The sequence below is a fragment of the Bicyclus anynana genome, chromosome 7 (assembly GCF_947172395.1).
Source record: "Bicyclus anynana chromosome 7, ilBicAnyn1.1, whole genome shotgun sequence".
In the NCBI taxonomy this organism is placed as follows: Eukaryota; Metazoa; Arthropoda; class Insecta; order Lepidoptera; family Nymphalidae; genus Bicyclus; species Bicyclus anynana.
Genome location: NC_069089.1, coordinates 4,854,846 through 4,879,244, shown reverse-complemented (window position 1 = coordinate 4,879,244; position 24,399 = coordinate 4,854,846). Strand labels below are relative to the sequence as shown.

Sequence of the window (24,399 nt, the reverse complement as noted above, 5' to 3'; positions counted from 1 at the left end):
AAATATTTCCGCATTATTTGCGTAGTAAGAAGGTAATTTTCTAATAAGGTTTAAGCAGGTCATAATTATGTTAGACTTTTCAATGAAATACGGAAAGAAACGTATTGGCTGCTTTAAGCTCTTTAAATTATTATTAAGTCCGATATAAAGATTTTTATACACGGCTTTTACTAAATTTACTGGTTTACTATTCAGTGCAAACTACACGCAACAATAAATTATTATTATTTGGATAGTTAGCTAATTCCAAAAACCAGCATTATTTTGCATTCATTGAATTTTATGAGCAATGTTACCACTACTTTGTGTGGTCGTGTCGAGTACTGCTTTATCGTATTGGCTGAAATCGATGGTAACATTCATTCAAGTATTATTTCAGGGGTTCAAAGTGTAACGAATGCAGCGCCCAGTGAAAGACTACAGCGAAGCCAATGACATGTTCTTTAGTTTAAACGTAAACGATCCCAGCGAGGTTCAAGAATTATATATTTTTTGTAATGAGCACTCTTTTTAAAGTACCAGGCTAGTAAGGAAAGAATAAAGTTCCCGTAGCTTTTTATTGCATTACAGATTAAATCATATTATGGAAATGCATTAAACAAATTAGAATGCTAGCATTTTATGGCGTCTGTAGACTTTGCTTAAGGTTAGGCTTCAATGAAAAATATTGACGGCACTTTACATTGGTTCAGCATGCAAATAAGTCGCGTTTGGTGTGTCTAAAAACAATAAACTATCTCTCATTAACAGTGGGGACTGCCCACTCAGATATAAATCCATTCCATTAAATTAATTTTTGTTGTGATTCCTGATCGGCTTCTGTACTTTTAAATTTATTGGTATAGAATGCAAATAAACATTTATTTCGCATCTCGCAAATTATTAAGTATCTATACTTTAAACTGACTAAAACTTTACGTCCTTATCTCTAGACCGGCATACTAACTGCGACATTAGTTCTTAACTATACAGGCTACAGTGTTGCTCCCAAATGAGGGAAGTGAATCCACCCCCCATGCGAGTAATTTTATATGTAAGCGGGTAAAAAACCTTGTTTGTCGCCAATGGCTTGCTTGCGCAATATGTCAACGCATAAAGAAATCGAGCATTAAGATGTCGTTCTTGCGAAAGTTTTTATCCTACAAATGAAAGAACAATAATTTTAAATGTATTTAAGTTGAAAGTTAATTCATTAAGAGTTTTTGAAGCATTAGTGAAAATTTCACATTTAGAATCTTTCAGATTTCTAAAATATTAGTCTAATTCATCAAGTCGTTCTGTTTCTACCAAAAAGACGTCTGGTAGTTTAATTTTTCTTCAAAATTAATGGATTGCTCATGAGCTCAATACTTTTGGCATTCGGGGCTCAAGTATATAACCAATACTTTACATATATGCAAACAGCTGCAATTACATAAAAATTGTGCGATGACGATGATGATTTTATTAATTAACTGCATAATATCCTAACGTTTTTATTAAAATCATATTAACGGCATTATAAAGAAAACCTCAAAGACCCTTTTGAGATTCTAGATTACTTTTAATATAAATAATAACAAAATGAACCCAGGCATTAAAGCAAACGTAGAGTTTTTTCTGATATTGCCTTGTACTTCTGCGTAAGTATTTTCTATACAAAGCTGGAAAACTTTCAATAAGTCTGACTTTAACCTGAATTCGCAATAAATCAAGCAATCTATTGATTGATTGATTTGATAGATACATAGTATATCGTCCAGATATACCTGTTATTATTGATTTAGGGTATTCCTTACACAAAAAATTGTTTTATTTTAGTAAAATTCTGTGTGCTTAAAAACAAGCCGTAAGGCATTGCAAGCTTTGAGGATCAAAATAAATCTCTTTCACATTGCACTTAGGAGCTAAAATATTTATAACGAAATAACATTTTTAAATCTAATGCATGTAGATATGGCACCGAGTTCTAGAAAATCATTAATCGAGTCGAACATATTCTCTATGTGATCAGTTTCTGCAAGTGTGTTAAAAGGAGTTAAAACTTGTTTTAACTATTTTGCAAAATGGTATAAAATAACCATCACACACTTCAGTATTTCATGATTTTAAGTAATGGAATATCTGGCGAGTTTGGGTCGCTGATTAAGGCCGTTGACCTAAGGTACTGTTGCCCCTCTGCTCCCCCCCCCCCCCCGTCGCTTTCTCGAGGAGAAGCGAGGATGGCCTGTTCAGTCTCCTTGCTGATGGAAACGATTTCTCAATTGATACTATGCAGATGTGGACTTGGGTGGTGTTTATTAACTGAAGGAGCCTTTCTATTTGCAACACTAGTTTTTCTTTAACAACTGTGATTAGCTATTATTTCATTATTTTTTGAAAAGTTAATTTCCTTTCCAGCTCCACATCTTGTCGAATATTAAGGAAAGATTAATTATTCCTACTGTGATTAACTTCTTTCAAACATCTGTTTCTGTATGATGCAGATTGCATAATATGAATGACAGCTGCCATTCAGACTTTAATGGCTAGAAGCTAAACTATCTTTTCCATAGTTCAATGTTAATTGTAAGCTATACCTTGCCCTAGTTGCTATTTAATTGTTTCAATTACACAATTGCTTTACTGAGGGCATTTTCAGCTTTTTTAATAGATATTCTATACTCTAATTGCTAAGTCATGTTATAATAGTGATCATCATATACGATCCACTTCCCGGTATAGCACTAATAATAGTAAACTCTCTGTGGCGGTGGTTATGAGAATCCCAAGTGTTCAACACACGGTTAACCTCATGAGAATATGACCCATCCCCAACCTCAAAGATATTTGAAACGAGCCTTTATTGAAATCAATAACAAGTTTTGAATGTGATAAGTAAAATCCGTATATACTAGCATTGCTTATACATACATACATGCATACAAAATGGCGATTCCTTCATTATGCAATATACTCATATTATTTTAGTGTTACATGATTGCTTTCGTGAGGGTACACGACCCACCTCTAAGCCACGTGTATTAGATATTATGAACTCTAAAGCTATGCTATATGAATTTACCATCGTGATCGTGGATACACGATCCACCTCCCGGAATATAATACAGTAATCGTAAGTATGATGGAAAGGCCTATGTTCAGCCGTGGACGAATACAGGCTGATGATTGAAGTATGATGGTACGATGGTTATTATAAAATCTAAGGTAGATATGCTATAAGAATTGACTTCGCATAGCATACGGTAATCATACGATAGTTATTATACAATCTAAGGTATGCTATAAAAAAAAAATTGCCTTCGTAAGTATACACGATACACCTCCTGGCATAGCATACGAGAATCATACGGTGATTATTATAAAATTTAAGATATGCTATAAAAATTGCCTTCGTGAGTATACACGATACACCTCCAGGCATAGCATACGGCAATCGTAAGAGTGATGGTATGCTATAAAAATTGCCTTCGTGAGTATACACGATACACCTCCAGGCATAGCATACGGTAATCGTAAGAGTGGTGGTATGCTATAAAAATTGCCTTCGTCAGTATACACGATACACCTCCAGGCTTAACATACGGTAATCGTAAGAGTGATGGTATGCTATAAAAATTGCCTTCGTGAGTATACACGATACACCTCTAGGCTTAACATACGGTAATCGTAAGAGTGACGGTATGCTATAAAAATTGCCTTCGTGAGTATACACGATACACCTCTAGGCTTAACATACGGTAATCGTAAGAGTGACGGTATGCTATAAAAATTGCCTTCGTGAGTATACACGATACACCTCTAGGCTTAACATACGGTAATCGTAAGAGTGACGGTATGCTATAAAAATTGCCTTCGTGAGTATACACGATACACCTCTAGGCTTAACATACGGTAATCGTAAGAGTGACGGTATGCTATAAAAATTGCCTTCGTGAGTATACACGATACACCTCTAGGCATAGCATACGGTAATTGTCATAAAATTTAAGTAAGGTATGCTATAAGAATTACCTTCATGTGGATATATGATCCGCCCGGCATAATATACAAAAATCTCACTGTTACGATGGTTAACACTAAGTTTTTAACGCCCGATTAACCTTAGAGGTTAGTAATGATACGTGGTCAACCTCTAAGATTTTTAAAACGAGTTCACTGGATTTAATAAATACTTTTGAATAAAAGAGGGTAGGAACTAACCTGATTCGCAAAAATCTTCTTTTTGTTCTCGAAAAAACAAACACATGCCATGGCTAAGAACCATGGTAAGTACGTTGTTACACTTAGACACTGCTACGCTTAGACACTGTTACATTATTACACTTAATTTTTTAGAATTTAAAAATGAGTACGTGCGAACGATGCCACGCTCGGAAAAAGAATGAGTTGGCAAGTGGCGGCTCGCTAGAGTGGCCAGTGTAAAAAAAAAAAAAAAAAAAAAAGGAGTTGTATCGATTGAAAATCGATTCTCTAAAGTGCGAATTATGCCTATCGGATAAAAGTAACTACCTAGTTAATATTGTATCTGAAGAATAAAGCGACGAACATATAATTTACTATTTATAATGAATTCCCAAAGTAAGGCTTGCAGACTAATTCACTATCTTTGACGTACGCTAGTTGATATACACTAAATTGAGATTCTATGTAACAAATGTCTTCCGGAGCCTACAGGTGGATATCATAAAGTCACATACAGTAGGTAGATGACACCTCTCAATTGATTTGATGTTTATTTTAATGTTTATTGGTTGATAATAAAGATCAAAAATAGAGAATAGGCCAGCTGTTTCTTCATTCATTTATTTTTTTTATTCTTTACATGTTAGCCCTTGACTACAATCTCACCTGATGATAAGTGATGATGCAGTCTAAGATGGAAGCGGGCTAACTTGTTAGGAGGAGGATGAAAATCCACACCTCTTTTCGGTTTCTACACGACATCGTGCCGGAACGCTAAATCGCTTGGCGGTACGTCTTTGTCGGTAGGGTGGTAACTAGCCACGGTCAAAGCCTTCCACTAACCGAAAAAGCCTCCCACCAGCCAAAATTAATAAATTATTTAATGAAATGCATCGTATTTCTAACAATTAATGTTTGATTTAGTGTTTTATCGGCGGTGAGGGGTCCGCTTACCAACCAGTCCTACCATTCAAGATACCTGAAGAAACGTTCGAACAGATGGTGAAGTCGGAATCAGCCCAAACAGCACTCCTCCGCGCGTGTTACCGACTCAACGGCGACGGTACTTACCACTTGGAAGGCGATGAGAAATGGTAAGCTTATTTTATTTGCCATATATTTTAAATGGCGACCCCGCAAAGCGCAGTGTTGGTAGACCTCCCACCAGGTGGACTGACGATATCAAGCGAGTTGCAGGGATTCGCTGGATGCAGGCGGCTCAGTATCGTGATGTTTGGAAGTATCTACAAAAGGCCTATGTCCTGCAGTGGACGTCCATCGGCTATGATGATGATGATGATGATGATGATGATGATGATGATGATGATGATGATGATGATGATGATGATGATGATGATGATGATGATGATAATGATGATGATGATGATAATGATCTTTTAAATGTGATCAATATTCCCTTTCCCCTTCAACTAGTCGGGAAAGACTGTATTAGGAGTGGGTACGACAATAGACAAACGGGGCGGGGATCGAACCACCACCCCTCGATGATGAGCCCAACTACTCTTACCGTTGAGCTGTTGAGGCTTTGATGGAAATTTTAAGAATCTAACTTAACTAACTGCACTGTGCCACGCGCCTGAAGATATTGTGCATATTTTCATGGAATGTGCACGGAACGATGGTGACAGACGAATTTTATAGGAAAATATAGTTTCAATTCTGTAGGTTATTAGGTATTAATATTATGCTGTCATTACCACTATCCTATATCCTATATAGAGCCATGATAGCCGAGTGGATATGACCTCTGCCTCCGATTCCTGTATACCAGAGACATTTCTCAGTTCTCTGCGTGTGTGAAGTCTGCCAATCCGCATTGGGCCAGCGTGGTGGACTATTGGCATAACCCCTCACATTCTGAGAGGAGGCTCAGCAGTGAGCCGAATATAGGTTGATAACGACGACCACTATCCGATAATGCGATAAAAATTGTACAAATGGTTAGGACTGCAATCGACTTAAGTGCTAATCTATTGCTATTACCGTTCTAAGAATAATTATTAGAATAGCTGTTTAACTGTAGTATTATTATGTTAAAATTATAAGAAGCTTCAGAGAGTCATATTCGCGCAGCTAAAATAATCTCTTTAAATTAAGAAAAAAAATTAGGAAAAAAAACCTTACTTACTACAAACGTATTTATTTTCCTGAGACAATCTTACGGACTCGCGATGCGCTAAGTAAATATTTTTTGGTTTTTTGAAAAAAAGAGATACCTAAATAGGTAACATAAACCACATTCGAAGTTTACAAGTGGCACACAAAAATTTCAGCGGCGTTGTCAACGCGATGACAGTGCGACGACTGAGCTGGTTTGCTAATTAGCATAGTTTTAACGTGCCGCTATCGGTCCGCGTATAACCTATCTACCTCTTTTTCTAACATCACTGACTAGAAAGCCACATTATTTGTGAGTGTCATAAATAAATAAAATAAAAAATAAAAAAGCCTTTTATTTCTTCTTATTAACAGTTTACAATTAATTAGATGCTAGGTATTTGAATTTCTTAATTGTTTAATTTAAGTAAGTTATTATAATTAACTGTTTAACAAAAGTTTCATTTTTTTCCTTTTATTTAAAGCCTTCACCGTAAAGGGTTCTTCCCTTTACGGTGAAGGCCTCCTCCAGGTGTTGTCATTTTGAACGGTCTTTTGCCTTCTGTAGTCAGTTTTTGAAATGTGTGAAATTCATTATGTCGATACCCATACTGACTGAGTGTCATAGGCTATATTTATCTCCTTATTACCATATTCTCACGGGAACGGGAACTAAGCGAGTGAAACTGCCGCTAGTTAAATATACATTTACGGTTCGGAAACAGCTGTTGATATAATCAATTCCGATTTAATGAAATTACAATCCTCTAAAAATTATAAGACGCGAGCGTTGAACTATAAATCCCCGTCTTTATTTGCGGAATAATTTACGATCGTTCGGACTTGCTATTTTTTTTTAATTAAAACCTTTTATTAATTTAACACGTTGGGGTAATCCAGCTTATCTTTACGGGGAATTGAATTAACTTATCAACGTCACAACGATTCATTGCTACATTCCTTATTGTGGAATTATGTTTTTGTACTGCCCGCCGGGAATTAGGTGCAATTCGTTGGAATTGAGGCTATTTGTCGGTAAAATTTGTTTACAAAAGTGTGTGAAAAAAAAACAATAATTAAGAGTGGATAGGGATATAGATACTTTTTTTACTTGTTCTGTATGAAAGTGTGGGTCTTTGAAATATAACTCGCTTGGTATATTGACAATAGATTAAAATAAAAGTAATATTCAGAAAAAAAGTTTCAGAATACTTCACTTCATCATCATCATCATCATCATCATCATATCAGCCGATGGACGTCCACTGCAGGACATAGGCCTTTTGTAGGGACTTTCAAACATCACGATACTGAGCCACTTCACTTCACACCACACTAATATTAGAAAAGGCGAAAGTTTGTTTTTTACTTCACGCTACTATAACTAAACCGATTTGGCTTAAATTCAATTTGGAATATAGATAGAATGAAACCCTGGATGAACACATAGACAAATATTTATCTCAGGAAAGTCTATGGTTCCCTCGGGATTTGTGATTTTTTGTTACACTGTTGTTTTGGACACACTAAAAACAGAAAAATAATACACCGCCTTCAAAGTGATCAGAAGGTAGCCCATACATTGTTGTTTTTCACCTTTTTGTTTATTTTTGTGATTTTGAAGTCGGTTCAATTTTTTTGTTATGTATATATTGAAAAAGAATGATAATTTTCTACAAATACTCGTACCTCCTATTTATTCTGTTTTATCTATATCTATTATATTTGTATCTAGGTAGATACAAATACAGTTACTGTAATAGGTTTAAACGACAGACGATACAAATATAAGTAACAAATTGTATATTTTACCACATTCGCCTCTCGAACCCTCTATTTGGCTGTAACAGTTTACGATCATTCTCTGGAATAAGATCCGATTACTCAGTGGGATCGTAAAGAAAGTAATTTATAGAACGACCAGAGTCCTTTGTACCTTAACAGGGTGACCAAAATTTATCAACGACATACAAAACTGTATCCTGATAATAATCCAATAAAGACCTACCTACATGCCTATATTATTTATTTAATTGTTTATTTATAGCATTCATGTACAAATACTACATATACTAAAACACAAGTAGTTTTAATGTTAATATTTTGGCCCTGTCAGGGCATTGCTAATGCTTATTAATATAATTTCTATTCACACAATATACTAGGTTGTACTAAATTCAGGTAACATTTTAATTAAATTGATTAGAAATTTTATTATAACTAAGATGTAGGTAATTATATTTAGTTGTCAATCTAACAATAATTATTAAGAGCCACACTCTTCTTTATAAGAGGAGATATGGAGTTTAGAACAACCACACTGCTCCAATGTGGATAAGCGGGCTTAGGATGATAATGTTTCTTTAACGAACACTCATCATCATTATTAACAGCCGATGGACGTCCAGTGTTGGACATAGGCCTCTTGCATGGACTTCCAAACAACACGGTCTCGAGCCAGCGCCTCCCTGCCACCTGCTCGATGTCTTCAGTCCACCTAGTAGGGGGTCGACTAACACTGCGCTTTCCGGTGCGGGGTCGCCATTCCAGCACCTTTAGCTGAGAATTGTATTGAAAATCCTACTTCCTACTATCATACTAATATTATTAACGCGAAAGTTTGTATGGATGTTAGTTACACTTTAACGCCGCTACTACTGAAGCGATTTGGCTGATACTGATAATACTGATATGGTACATAGGCTACTTTTTATCCCGAAAAATCCATGGTCTCCCGAGATTTGCGAAAACTGATGCTTTTGATGATTTGAATGTTTGTTACTCTTTCACGCCTGGACTACTTAACCGACTTAGCTGGAATTTGGTATTAACATATGATATAGCCTGGATTAACACACAGGCTACTTTTTATCCCGGAAAAATCCATGTTTCCCGAAGGATTTGTGAAAAACTAAATTCCACGCGGACGAAGTCGCGGGCGTCTGCTAGTTTCCAATAAAGAATCATAGCCTGACCCAGGACCTCGAAATCAGAAGCCACAGATGTCCAAAAAAACGTGCTACAAAATGCTGTTATGTATCCATCAACCTAAGACATAAGTGGTAAGTCTCATGAGGCTGATATTTTACCAGAAATCATGCCCTTTAGGCCGGAATACAGCACTGCTTACGAGCTTTGTCGCAAACAAGAAACTATTCATTCTGATTAGTTCAAATTGTTCAAATAAGTTCAAAATGTGCATCTAGCGTCCGCTAGTATAAGTTGAAAAAAATTTATCGGATTTGATGATAACCTAATAATATATCCATATTCGGGTGATATTTTAAACCATAACAGGGTAAAATAAAGACGTCAGACTATTTAAATAAATCCACTGGGTTGTAAGATTACGTGCATTATTCAATAAACGTTGACCCTTTTTAGGTAGTCTTAGGTATGTCTCATACTATATGTACGCAGGGTTTGTAAAAGGGGATCACGAATCGGTTCGTATAAACTATTTCGGTCACGAAGAACCGCGCGAAACATATAAATTTCATTCGACCTAGATGTATTGTACGAGGTATGAGTATATTAACATTTTACCCTTATAATACGGCTCGTAGAATGGCCAATGAATTGGCGGAATATTAATGTATTCTTTTGGAATGTTGCTACTTATAGACTAGGTCACAGTAAAGATATCTTTACTGTGACTAGGTAGAAATAAACCTGGATTTAGGCGCCACCTTTTCTTTTAGCAGTCTGAAATTTATGAATATTATTTAAACGGGTACATACCACGATAAAACGACGAGATTTTTAATGTCGATATTTCAACCCAGTTGCATGGATCGTGGTCACGACGGCACTGAAGACAAAAATCTCGTCGTTTAATCGTGGTATGTACCCGTTTAAATAATATTCATAATGAACAACCACGAAATAAGTTTAAAATCATTAGTCTGAACTTTGTTTGCTAGTCATCATCATCATTAAAAATCCATATTCGGCTCACTGTTGGGCTTGAGTCTCCTCTCAGAATGAGAGGGGTTAGGCCAATAGTCCACCACGCTGGCCCAATGCGGATTGCGAAAATGCGAAATTTCTTAATTCTCTGCGTGTGTGAAGTCTGCCACTTCACACACGCAGAGAATTAAGAAATTTCTTTGGTATGCAGGTTTCCTCACGATGTTTTTCCTTCACCGTTTCAGACACGTGATATTTAATTTCTTATACCTTAAGACTCGTTGGTCCAGTGGTTAACCTATATGGCTTAAGATCACCAGGTCTTGGGTTTCGAATCCGGGGTCCGGTCATGGAAATACCTACTGAGCTTTTCTTTCTTATAAGATATTTTCAGTACAAATTCCCGTGTCTTGCAGAGCAAGTTAAGCCGTCTGTTCTGGATACTATCATTAACATCTAGTGATAGTAAATAGTGGACGTTAACATTATCACCCTTATCCCGCCGACCCGCATTAAAGCAGCGTGGTGGGTCTAAGCTCCATTCGAGTACTTCCTCTTACTCCACTCTCCTTTGTGGAGGCAGATTTTTCCTTGTAATGGGCCGCAAATTAGGTTATTAGATTATGATGATGATGATGATGATGATGATGATGATGATGATGATGATGATGATGATGATGATAAGAACTTAGGGCTCAAAAGAACTACATCTATACCAACCTTTAATTATTGTCCTAACTCACAAAAGCGCGCAAACGATGGTCAGACTTATCGCAGCTTCTTGTAGATTAGCGAAACAGACCGGGGATTCCTTGATAGAATTCAGAACAAGGTAAAAAAAGAAAGTAAGGTGAAAGCAATTAGGTCGTGCTCGCTTAACTACAGTTCCAAAATGGCCGCACGCTGTCTGTCAAACTGACGTTCGTGGAGGCGATGACGGCAAATTATAATGATGTCATAATATTATTGAACTACCCACTAATGTCCAAAATATCTAATAAAAGTTACAATTTAGATACCTCGTTTGGTCACACTTAACACCCTTTCTAATATAGAAATAATATCCTACTAATATGATAAACGCGAAAGTGTGTATGGATGTTTGTTACTCTTTATCGCCGCAACTACTAAACCGATTTAGCTGTAATCTGGAATGGAAATAGATTTTACTCTGGATTAACAGACTTTTCATCACTGAAAAATCTACGGTTCGCAAAGGAATTGTGAAAATCTAAATTCCACGAGGACGAAGTCGCGGGCATCCGCTAGTAACTAAATAAAGCATTGCATAAAAATTGAAAAAAAAAAGAATATAACTAAACAAAATACGTTAATGTCAAAGTCAAAATCATTTTACGAGACATGGAAAAATAATGGCCACGCTCACGCAGCCTTGTGCGCGCAATGTTGCCAGCGTTAGCGATCTCTTTTACGCGCCAAGAGATAGATAGAGATGGACGGCATCTTTGAATAGTTCCGATTTTGGCCACGCGCAAAGTTATCGTGCGCGCAGTTTATATAGCCGGACACATTTCCTCCAACTACCTTCAATATCTAAACGAAAAATAATTCCACCAGGTACAGCGATTTGCTCGAGCGGGATGAACAGCGGAAAAAGCTTTTAACAGTGCAGAAAGTATTCAACTCTCTCGCGTTAGAGGTTCTGGAGGCGGGTGCTGATGTGACTGATCTACTGCGGAGTCCTTTGGAGATTCAGTGTGAGACTGCTCTTGGTAAGTGCTCTGTTTTTTCAATATCAAATCAGTCCTTTTCCAAGTTAGGCATTTCATCTTATGTTATGCGTCGATGCAGTGTAAAATGGAGGGTTTGTTTGAAGAGATTCAAGTTTGTTTTACCGTACATATGATTTCCACGCAGCGTCATACGGGGTGGTATCTCTTTACTTGAGCCAATTTAGAAAACATATATCCCCAAATGGAGGTGGTAATCGAACCCAGGAGTCAAGACTGTATATTGAAAACCACAGCTCATGATCATGATTATGATCATAAATGACAGTTTTCAATTGTTTATCGATACTTTTTATAATCTGTGTAGTTTAATATACATTTGTGGGTAGTCGTTTAAAAATGCCAGTGCTAGACAGCGCGCTACGAGAGAAGTCACGCGGCTAATACCTGAACTAAAATTAACAGTGCCCTACACAAATGACAATAAGACCACCATTATCAAATGACTATGAGCGCCATTATGACATTAGCGCCGCGTCTACGAGACTTATTTTGTGGCGCGGAGTATATAGACAGCTTGCCTGTTAAGCACAACATTGATTTGTCATTGCGTCCTTTAAAAACTCATTGTATCCTCTAAAGTGTTTTTCAGATAGCATGGGTATGGTGACAGTCACCTGTACGACGTTCATAATACTATTATCGTGAATCGCGGCAAACTTTCAAGAGTGAAACGAACTGTCACCCGCACCATGCTACATGAAACGAACGTAATTTCAAGTAAATATTCCTTGCAAAAAGAATGTGCGTTAGTGTCGGTGTTACTAAGTGAAACGCGGGTGTAGGAGCGTTTAAGATGTTTTCACGAACGGATCAAAATTGTTTCAGATTTGTTGAAAAATGGAAAACATTCGAAGGGTGTGATTGTTGTGTTCCGAGACATTCCAGATTTGGAGGCGGACGACTCCAAACTAACGGCATTAGTGCACGAAAGATTAAAAAAGTTAAGGAAAAAGTTGGAAGACATTTTACCAGAAGCTCATATTATTAGATTAGAGTAAGTATTACAGTTTTAACCTTTGTTATGATAGACCCAGGCTCACCTGGTTTATTCTATACCTCTGACGATATTTACGTGACATCGTACCAGAATGCTAAATACTCGTACATCTTTGCCTGTAGGGTGGTAACTAACCGCGGCCTATGCCTTCCCTCAGATAAGACCTGAGCCAATTTAGAAAATAACGCCTCGCTCTGGTGAAAACCACAGCACTACCTAATGCGCAAGAGAGATTGTCAAAATTGTAATTGTAAAATCGACCTCTCCTTGTTGAACTGAAGACATTAAGCGGGTTGCAGGGAGTCGCTGGATGCTGGCGGCACGAGACCGTTTTATTTGGAAGTCCATGCAAGAGGCGTATGCCCAGCAGAGGACATCCATCGATTGTTAATGATGATACAAAGTACTACAATATTTGATGCGATGCGTCCGATACGTACGCTGCGGTTATGTGGACGCTTGCCATTACTCAACAATTGTATAATTGTTAGAGCAACATCAGCGGACTCGTCGCGCGCGGACGCGTCAGACAACGAGGAGAAGCTGTCGCCCTTCAGGGAGCAGGTGCAAGCGGCGGTGTCGACGCTGGTGGACGACAGCCTCAGCACCGAGCCCGACCAGGGCAAGGGCAGGAAAAAGACTGTACAGGTATCCTGGGGATATCGTCTTTAACACCAACATCGTTATCAACCCATATACGGCAGCTGAGCTCGCGTCTCCTCTGAGAATGAGAGGGATTAGGACAATAGTCCACCGCCCTGGCCCAATGCGGATTGGCAGACTTCACAAACGCAGAGAATTAAGAAAATTCTCTGGTATGCAGGTTTCCTCACGATGTTTTCCTTCACCGTTTGAGACACGTGATATTTTATTTCTTAAAATGCACAACTGAAAAGTTGGAGGTACATGCCCCGACCAGATTCGAACCCACACCCTCCGGAATCGAAGGCCGAGGTCATATCCACTGGGCTAACACGGCTCTTCACCAACATCACATCACACTAGTATATAAATGCAAAGTTTGTGTGTAAGTAAGAATATGTGTATGTGTATGTGTAAGTGTGTATATTTGTTCCTCCTTTGTGCAGCGGCTACGGAACCGATTTGGCTAAAATTTTAAACGATAGATAGACAGATAATACCCTGGATTAACACATAGGCCACTTTTCATCCTGGAAAAATCAATGGTTCTCACGGGATTGGTGAAAAACTGAATTCCACGCAGACTCTAAACACCAAACACTACTAACACATAGTAGTAGTTGGTGTCTGAAATTAAAACAATAATAGGCTTCTGTACCCAAAAGGTAAAGCGTGAGCCTATTGTTAAGACTTCTGTCGGCCGTCCGTCACCAGGATGTATATCATGAACCGTGATAGAAAGTTGAAATTTTCACAGATTATGTATTTCTGTTGCCGTTATAACAATTCAAAAAAACATAATATTAAAGAAATACGCACTTGGCCGGATTTTATCAGATGGTAAAACACTCATGATGAGATAAAATAATAGTTCTTTTTTTTTTTTTATTCTTTACAAGTTAGCCCTTGACTACAATCTCACCTGATGGTAAGTGATGATGCAGTCTAAGATGAAAGCGGGCTAACTTGTTAGGAGGAGGATGAAAATCCACACCCCTTTCGGTTTCTACACGGCATCGTACCGGAACGCTAAATCGCTTGGCGGTACGTCTTTGCCGGTAGGGTGGTAACTAGCCACGGCCGAAGCCTCCCACCAGCCAGACCTGGACAAATTAAGAAAATCTCAATCTGCCCAGCCGGGGATCGAACCCAGGACCTCCGTCTTGTATATCCACCGCGCATACCATTGCGCTACGGAGGCCGTCTGGTGGTTTTACCTACAGAAAAATCATACTGGTTTCTTTAAGCTTCCAAAAGAAGTTCATGAATATTAACAAGTTATAATGTCAAAATAAGTGATGGAATTTGCGACTAGAACTAGGTCTACTATATTATTAAATTCATCTTTTGTTCCAGGAAGTATTTTTGGAACACATCACTCACCTTAGAATATGTATAGAACATAATAGTCTTTATAATGTAAATGTTAAGAAAATCGAAGACGCAGCTAGAGATATATTAGATAACGCCAAAGAGAACTACGAGAATAGATGCCGGCATCCCCCGGTGCTGATATACGGGCCCGACGCCTCGGGAAAAACTACATTGTTGACGCATCTTTATTACAAATGCGAGGAAATATTCCCGAAGCCAGTATTGAGGATAATTCGCTTCTCAGCTGCGACGCCGAGGTCGGCATACAATTTAGAACTGTTGAGGGTGATGTGCCAACAGATATCCATTATCTTGAACATTCCAGAAGGCTATCTACCGAAAGACGCGAGCTTCGATCCACTGTACATAAACAATTGGTTCCAAAGCTTGCTCAAAAGATGCGAAGAAATGAAAGACGAGATTTTATTAATATTCATCGACAATGTCCACAGAGTGAATCCGTTAGAATGCGACATTGTGACCGGCCTATCTTGGTTGCCGATGTCTTTGCCTAGAAACGTTTTTCTATTTTGTACGAGCGCAGTGTCATTAGAGCAACTGCAACTGACCCCGGCACAAAAGGAAAAGTTCAAAGTTCAGAATTGTTACTACTTGTTGGACGCGATAGAGGAGTCACCTGAAAATAATAGCTCCGGCGATAACATAGATGGGGTATTCGATAACTTGGAAGTCGTGTTCGGTTCAAAATCGTTTAGTAAATTGGCTGGTAATTGTTTTTCTTATCTTTTCGAGTTTCTCATGTTCCAGTAATTTTAGAAGTACGCCAGCGCACGAACGAACGTTCTACTTCACAAATGACATTAGTAGTTTGACCGGAGCTATACGTTTCAGGTTACATAACTTGTTCGGAGTTCGGTCTTACGGAATTCGAATTGCTGGAACTTTTGATGCCGACTAGCAACAGCGACGCAGTTATTACACTGAAGGATGCCAACTTCAACTTTTCCACTTTATGTGTCGCTAAATATATGATGAGTAAGTATGAAATACGTATTTAGATTTCTCCTTGCAAAGTTACTCAACTTAGATTGGATTCTTTTCAGAAGTTGTAGGTACTCGATTACTTGTATTCAGCGTACCCTTTTATGTTACCCTTTCTTGTTTCAATTTAACTTTTGGAATTTTACCGAATAATATGATGGAAATTTAGTTTAATAGAGTATTATGATAAACTCGATCTTTCGTTTGACTTCTCTTGCTCAATAAAATCTTCAATTTAGCGAACTAAAGTGGAGATGAAATAGAATATAAGCTTCAACATAATATAATGTTTTTAGGCTCACAAAAGAACAGTCTAGTTTAAGATTATAACAATAATGATCGCCGCTTTTGAGGAAATTGAACGTATCAGGACAATCAACTCACAGCCATTTTTTTTCGAAAGTGGCGATTCTATTATGCCAACTTCTAAACACAAAAAGTTCGAACCCTTTTATAGAGTTTTATTGTTTTTTGTGTCGCAATTAAAATCTTCCAAAAATACCTTATCAAATATTATATTTTACTTATAATATTTGACAAGGTATTCCACTCCTCACTCCATACAGAAACAATAATAGTGGAGAACGTAGTCTCTGGTCGCACAACATGGCGGTGGCGCGCGGCGGCTGCGAGCGCGCGAGCCAGGCGGCGCTACGTGAGAGTGCAAAGCGCATTGCGGGACGCGCACTCCGACCTCGCTGCACTGCACTTCGCCAACTTCCTCAACGACGCCGACGATACTGACACATCCGAGACGCATGAGCCTGGTGAGTTGACTACAGCAGAACATAGCGTCAGGTCACACAACATGGTGTCGGCGCTACGTGCGAGTGCAGAGCGCGCTGCGGGACGCGCACTCTGACCTCGCTGCACTGCACTTCGCCAACTTCCCAACGACGCCGACGATACTGACACCTCCGAGACGCATGAACCTGGTGAGTTGACTACAGCAGAAACAATAACAGCCGAGAACACAGTGTCCAGTCCCACAACATAGCGATGGCGCGAGACAGCGCTACTATCGAACGGATTGTACCACGGCCCCTTTATCTACTGTCTTACCCTATGTTGAATTATGGGTCTCAAAAGAAGGCTCAGAATCCGAACCTTCTTTTGAGGATTCGGAAAATCTATGCGTGATGGAATAAGACATGAGAAGACCCGCAGAAGAGTCGCAAAACTGTAGCACTGGGCGGGATAAGTACTTCGAAGAGTCGATGGACGTTGGGTACTCGGTACTAGATTGGCAAAGCGCAGTGCTAGTCGTGGCCCGCAACAGTGGACTGGATAGGTAGATTGAGAACATTAAACGTGCCACAAAGAGTTGCTGTTAAAGCTGGTGGCTTACATCGGCTGATGTGATGATGATTATGACTAGCTTTACTTCGCATCACCTGTATCTTTTAAATAGAGTATTTTCCAACAAATCTAATTTTATGTTCAAGTTAATATCATGAATATTGTCCAGGTTGTGTAGACGATGACGATGCTCTACTGGACTCTACGCCATTCCACTCGGCCAGTAGGACGGCCGCTGCGTTCACTCAGAGGCATGTAGAAGAGTCGTGGCTACACCTACTGCTGGCTGGGGACTTCTCCAAACTGAAGGACTTGACCGTCTGCAACTTTGACTTCTTGCTCGCTGCTGTAAGTTATTATCTTATAGCAGATTTTTATTTTGAATGGAAGATAGAAGACGTAACGTAGTTTCATCCGCGTAATTCTCGTTCCCGTGGAAAGACGGAGATAAAATAAAGCCTTCGTGGAAGATTTTTTAATATCAATCCAATATGCCTACACTGGGAATAATAGGCAGCAGCAGAATTTGGCATACAATTTATATACAGTAGCATCACAGAAAACATATTATGTACAAGTAAGCATGTAGAAACCGAAAGGGTTTTCATCCTTCCAACAAGTTAGCCCGCTTCCATCTTAGATTGCATAATCACTTACCATCATGTGAGATTGTGAGAGCTAACTTGTAAAGAATTAAAAAAAAAACATTATAAAGAAGCTTATATACAACATGGTGCCGGCTATACTAGCGTAATACCAAGTGTCTGGTTTGCTACGTATTTTAAATATGGTGTCGGTTATCCTGGAATTTTTTGTCAGTTTAGTTTTGGAGCCTATGTATAATCTAACAAACAAAAAATAAAATCTTACCTCTTTATAATATAAGTTCAGAACCGTAATATTCACTCAGCTGTACATGTGTAGGTACAGACGGTGACGATATCGTATCTCCGCTGCATCCTGGAGCACGTCCGGTGCTACATCCTGGACCGCGATGTGGAGCTCGTGTATGGCGCCGTCCGGAAATCCAGCGACATCCTGACGAGGGATCCGATGCAATTGGGTGCTCAGGTAACACTTATATATTTAAAGGAGATGATCCAAAATTCTATGGAGCCCAGGATCAGTCATTGTACCCTGGCGGAAATATAAAAAAAAAGAAAATATTTTTCGTAGCTATTTTTGATTATACAAATCTACGAATTTACTTTAATTCTTTCGAAATAATATTCATTCTCTCCCAAGAAATGCAAAACTAATGTGGGTAATAATGGCGGATTGATGACAGAAGTCGATTTGACGTTTGCTGTCATTTGTCATATCATAGTTGCTCTATGGGCGCCATCTTGATTTAACTCAAAAACTTATTTAGTTTTTATTTTACTTATTTCTTTTTATTTAGTAAGATTTATTCACTTATTTAGATTTTAATAAAATTTTAATGCTACGGGGTGCTAGAGTGGACCTGAAATCGACCATCTCTTTTCCGGGATTTTTCATAAAAAAAGAATAAGTCATACCGCGATGTCGTCTAATCATGTTTACTTATGATTCAAAGCTCAATTCAAAGATTCAGCTCAAAAAAAATTGGAATCTTATAGCTAAATATGAAAGCATCTAATAATAATTAATTGTATTCCGAGATGAATTCCGTCAAATTAAACGAAAGCTTAGCAAATTAGTCATTAAATAATATTCAGCAAATGGAGCTTCTGAAAATTAAATATTGATTGCCAGGAATATTCTCGTTCAAATAATTATGAAAATATCTTAATACTGATAGACAAGATTTTCAATCACGAGAAACCCTTTTGGTAAATATTAATTGCTTTTTAAATGAGTAAGTAAGATGAAAACATTATTGATGGTTATTTGTTAGTACAAAAGTTTAACTTCCACGGCTCAATTGTGGTAAATATTTTTAGTGTTTATGGTATGCATACTTGCAGTCTGGCTTGCGTAGTCTAAGTAATCATGCCTATATTAGTAGGTATATTACAAAGTCGATTCTCGCCACCCAAACGTAGTAGGTCTATTACAAAGTCGTTTCTAACCATCCAAATTTAGTAGGTATAGTACAAAGTCGTTTCCCACCATCCGAACGTAGTAGATATATTGCAAAGTCGTTTCTCGCCATCCAAACGTAGTAGGTATATTACAATGTCGTTTCCCGCCATCCAAACGTAGTAGGTATATTGCAAAGTCGTTTCTCGCCATCCAAACTTAGTAGGTATATTACAAAGTCGTTTCCCGCCATCCAAACGTAGTAGGTATATTGCAAAGTCGTTTCTCTTCATCCAAACGTAGTAGGTATATTGCAAAGTCGTTTCTCGCCATCCAAACTTAGTAGGTATATTACAAAGTCATTAAAGTGTAGGTGGCAACCCTAACAAGGAAGAACAAAGCTCCGGTAATATCCAATACATTAACTGTGTATTGGACATTACCTCATTATTAATTATTATCAATTCGAGCTTATAGCGCGGAATTACATTCAATAGCTATTGGTGGTAATTATCCAGTCAGTGTAATATCCAGCTATCATAGTCAATACACACTAACAAGTATATAATTTCAAATTACCGCGACTGCATTTCGAAACACCTCATAATATGGTGAATATACCTCTTTTGCTTGCGTAATCCGTAGTTTAACTAATTAATTTTGGAATTTAAAACGAAGGTAAAACATATTTAAATTTTTTTAAACCAAAACCTTAAATATCATTTACAATAATTTCAAAAACAAATCTTTCTAAAATAATAGCGACTTTAAGTTATTTAAAGAGCTATCACTAATTATAGATACAAATTCCTTGCGAAACTTCACCAATCTCAGGCTATAGATAAATCCAACCGACTTTAGGTATTAATTCAAACTTGGATCAGCCTAGAAATAACGGAGGCTGTCTAAGTAAAGCTTGCTTTAGTTCTGCCTTAAGATCGTAGCTCATTCGAACATCGGCGTCGCTGCCTTCACTCTGCAGTCATTGATAAAACACTAAATCGCACCCATCTACCTTGAATTCAATTAAAGAGTCTCACTTCGATAGTTCTTACTTACCTTTCTTGTTAAATGGCTAAGCTTTTCTAAACTCCCGGCGTTGCGGATGTAGTTCCATCTATTGTACTAAATCTAAAGCACAAATTCACAACAACAAAAATGTAAAATGATCTTATGTTGTCTCAGACCAACTATTGTATAAGACCTGCCTCGCTATACGTTAATTTTCTGTCAAAGTATATTATCAACGATCTAATGCAACTATAAAAACTGTCTCTATAGCATCGATATTTCATAGTTGTAATCGTGTTCGTCGGTTATAAAGCTCCGTAAAAATCCTTTTTGTGTAGTTGAATAATGTAAAAAACGGAAAAAAACTTATAGTTTAGTAAAAGATATATACCAAATCTAAGCTCGTTTTCCTTAGAAAATGACAGAAAATTTCGTTTGTGAATATGGGTGCGATACTAGTCCTTCTATAATTGGTCTGAGTATGTTGTACACACGACGAGAGCTAGCTGACAACTTACTATCAATGCGCATTTTAATCGTTATTCCGCTCGCGACTCTACTGCCGTAGACTCGAAGCCTTACTTCCTTTGAGAGTCCTTACGTCCTCCCTTCTGGCAAAATGTCTAAACTTCCCTAAACTCCCGGTGGTGCTGATGTGACTTCATCCCTTGTACTAAATCCGAAGCATCATACGCAAATAAAATGATCTTAATATGTTGTACATGCAACTATAGCTAAGACAATTTGTTGTCAACACGCATTTCGATCGTTATTTCGCTTGCGATTCTAATGCCGTAGACTCGAAGACTTAATTGAACCTCACGGTAAGTTAGTCCTCAATCATCACGTTTGAATGAACGTGGTGAAATTGCTGTAGACGAGTGAACTGTATTCGACAGCTCATTTGAAGTGTACAGTAAGCTGGTCTTCAACTATGTGCCATTTTCAGTTGTACGAGTAGAGTGATGTGTACATACCCAAAATCACGTGGTTAGAGCTCAAAAATTAAATATTCCTTAATTTACCGTGCGGTGTCGTCTAAGTCTGTTATAACCCTTATAATCCTTACGTTAAGTATCTAAACATAAATTACGAAGTTATGTATCGAAGATATTAATACTATAGATGGATTAGGTATAGGTATATCAATTGCAATGCTACAAAGTGGAATACTATAGTATAGGCGAAGTTAACATGTTGTTCCTAAAATGCTAACAATGCCAATTGGCTAGTCAATAAATAATCTGTTTATTTTTCTATCATCCGCGAAAGAACATCACCAAGTTCCGAAAGAGCATCCTCGCAGAATATGCTGACAGTACAAAGTTCGTTTACGAAGAACTGAAGAAATGCTTATTGGCCTAAGTGGCCGTACCTATATATCACACAAAGACTAGGTAGTCGTGGAGAGGCTCTCAGCTCAGCACATGAATAAAATAAGTGGGTACATTTCATAAAAAAAATATATACTTAGTTTCATAATTATGGCTTTATTTAATTTAATGAAGTATCATTAAAATAAAAACATCAATTATTGCCCGGAACATAATTTCAGAGAATTAAGTACCCAGCTCGAGGGCTACGTCGTTTAAATCAAATTTTGTGCTCTTTGAGAACAATTTCATTGTATTTCCCTTCCAAGATTGCTATTGTCCTTTCACAATTTAAGACTATTCCCATTGTATCAGATTGTTCCTCGTTTAAATCTTATTCGAGGCGGATAATTATATTGTACTCAGCGTTATTGCGAAGTAGAAAAGATTTGTTTATTTTTTAGTATATTAATATTACTAGCGGAAATCAACGACTCAGTCCGCTACCGAGATTCTTAGCTTAATGTGCTATCTGAGCCAATAGGAGAATACCAATTTTCTAATTCTTAACTGCTGTTGAATAATGTTAAATTCATCAACGACCATTATCAGGTGGTAATGATAACCGGAAGCGACGGCTAACGTGCTCTCCGAGTTTCGGGGTTCACACTTCCCAACTTTGTTTGGATGAAAAATTAACCTAAAAATTTCATACAAGAAATAAAAACACAGTATCTCATATAACCCGACTCAGGATTCGAGCCCAACACATATGCTAAACACTGGTCAAACTAGGCAACTTTGTATTATGGGTCGTCATCATCATATCAGCTGATAGACGTCTACTACAGGACGTAGGCCTTTAGTAAGGACTTCCAAACATCACGATCCTGAGGCACCTGCATATCATGATCAACACTGCGCTTTCTAGTACAGGGTCGGCATTCTAGCACCTTGGAAACCCAACGTCAATCGAATCTTCAAACTATGTTCCCCGCCCATTGCTACTTTAGTTTCGCGACCCGTTGAACAATGGCGGTGACCTTGGTCCTTCTGCGGATCTTCATTTCTGATTGGATCTCGCAGAAATACTTCTGGCATAGCTCGTTAAGCCCACTGTGTGACTTTGAGCCTTCTTATGAGGCCCATAGTTAGCGATCAAGTCTCGGAAGTGTTATGGGTACTAAGACAATATATTTGTTGCACAGATAATAGCCTGGCTGCGGCCGGCGGTGGCCCGGAGAGGCGTGCTGGCGACGTTGGTGACTGCAGCTATGGCGTGGTGCGACGGATATGACAAGCCTCTCTTGGTGCCACTTAACGGCTGGTGAGTTTTAGATAACTATGTCGTTATATATGGATTTACAAGACGTAACATTCAATCCCCGGCTGGGCTGATTGAGGTTCTCTTAATTGGTCTAGGTCTGGCTGGTGGATAGGGATTCGGCCGTTACTTTAGCTTCGGCTAGTTACAACCCTACCGACACAAGACGTACCGTCAAGCGATTCAACCGTATACGATGTCGTGTATGCACGCCATTAAGCACGGTGGTAACAGCCTCGGCCGATGCCTAAAACTACAACTAAAGATGAAATTTGGCAGGGAGGTAGTGTATACTTTGTAGGTATCCACTAAAAACAGATTTCGTGATAGGACCGGATTAAAGAGGTCTAAGAGCGGATCAAGACGCTGGCGTCTGCTAGTTATGTATAATGGTACTACATTACTAACAGTATTATAATATAAATATAAAATGTGTATTGAAATAACGCGAGCACGATTGTAGCATAATTCATCCATGCTGAGTGCGCAGAAAGCTGTGAGTGGAAATATGAAGCAGTGCTCAAATGTATCATTATATTCCGCAAAAACAGATTTAACATCTACTTTTCAAATTAAGCTGAGCGCACATTTTATCTGTTCCATAATGAAAAATGTTGTGTAACCGTAATAACATTTTTAAAAACGCCATTTCAAATATTGGATAGAAACAGGCGTTACTTTGCGGAAGTTCATCATGATTATATAATGATTGCTATAAAGTCGACGAACCCATGCGACGACGTCACCCAGGTCCGAAAAAATACTCTCTACGTACGTTTTACCCCGAAACCGGAGCATCCTCAGGAGATGTTGACTGTACAACGTGCAATTGCAAACATTGCACGGATGGACGGACCTGGGTGACGTCGTCGCATGGGTTCGTCGACTTTTCGCGGATGATAGCAAAATAAATAAATCATTATATAACGCCATTTCATATAACTTTAAATATCTAAAAAAATATAGTGAGGAACTTAAGTTACCTTATCCTAACAGCTATTACAAATCATGCTCGCGTGGAATGGTGGCAAAACTACTTATTGGCCGTATTTCCGTGTTAGAAAGCCAGGCTAATCCAGTGCGTAAAAAATGAGCCAGCTTTTCTGTCACCAGTCAAGGAAGTTAGCCGAAATATCTCATCAAATGATCGTTGTATCTTGTACATTCAACGATATTATACTATAGATATATTACGTACAAGCTACAAAATCATCACAAAAATATTATTATAAAAACATAAAACCGACTGCTTAATGAACTGAAAAAAAAAAATTAATAAAAAAATTCAACCGACTTCCAACTCTAAAATTAATCTAAACTAAAAAGCATAAAATAACATCTTACCTATGTGCTACCTTTTGATCAGTTTGAAGGCGGTGCCAAGCCAGTGATGTTTTAATTCAAGCCGTTTAAATTACAAAATTACTGTGGTTCTTTCAATAACGGTTTTAATTAGAACATGACACTGGATTGGCACCGCCTTCAAAC

General features: G+C 38.1%; 1 protein-coding gene across 1 annotated transcript in view; it reads left to right on the top strand.

Moving 5' to 3' along the window:
- The window catches only part of LOC112048843 (protein qui-1), a 149,873-nt gene that overhangs the window by 64,478 nt on the left and 60,996 nt on the right, over window positions 1–24,399 (top strand). Inside the window, exons 5-14 of the mRNA XM_024086525.2 lie at window positions 5,089–5,258; window positions 11,770–11,924; window positions 12,771–12,939; window positions 13,434–13,590; window positions 14,941–15,685; window positions 15,811–15,954; window positions 16,527–16,727; window positions 17,429–17,607; window positions 18,184–18,330; window positions 22,796–22,914. Coding sequence (XP_023942293.2) covers window positions 5,089–5,258; window positions 11,770–11,924; window positions 12,771–12,939; window positions 13,434–13,590; window positions 14,941–15,685; window positions 15,811–15,954; window positions 16,527–16,727; window positions 17,429–17,607; window positions 18,184–18,330; window positions 22,796–22,914 — 2,186 coding nt within the window. The remainder of the gene's footprint in view (window positions 1–5,088; window positions 5,259–11,769; window positions 11,925–12,770; window positions 12,940–13,433; window positions 13,591–14,940; window positions 15,686–15,810; window positions 15,955–16,526; window positions 16,728–17,428; window positions 17,608–18,183; window positions 18,331–22,795; window positions 22,915–24,399) is intronic.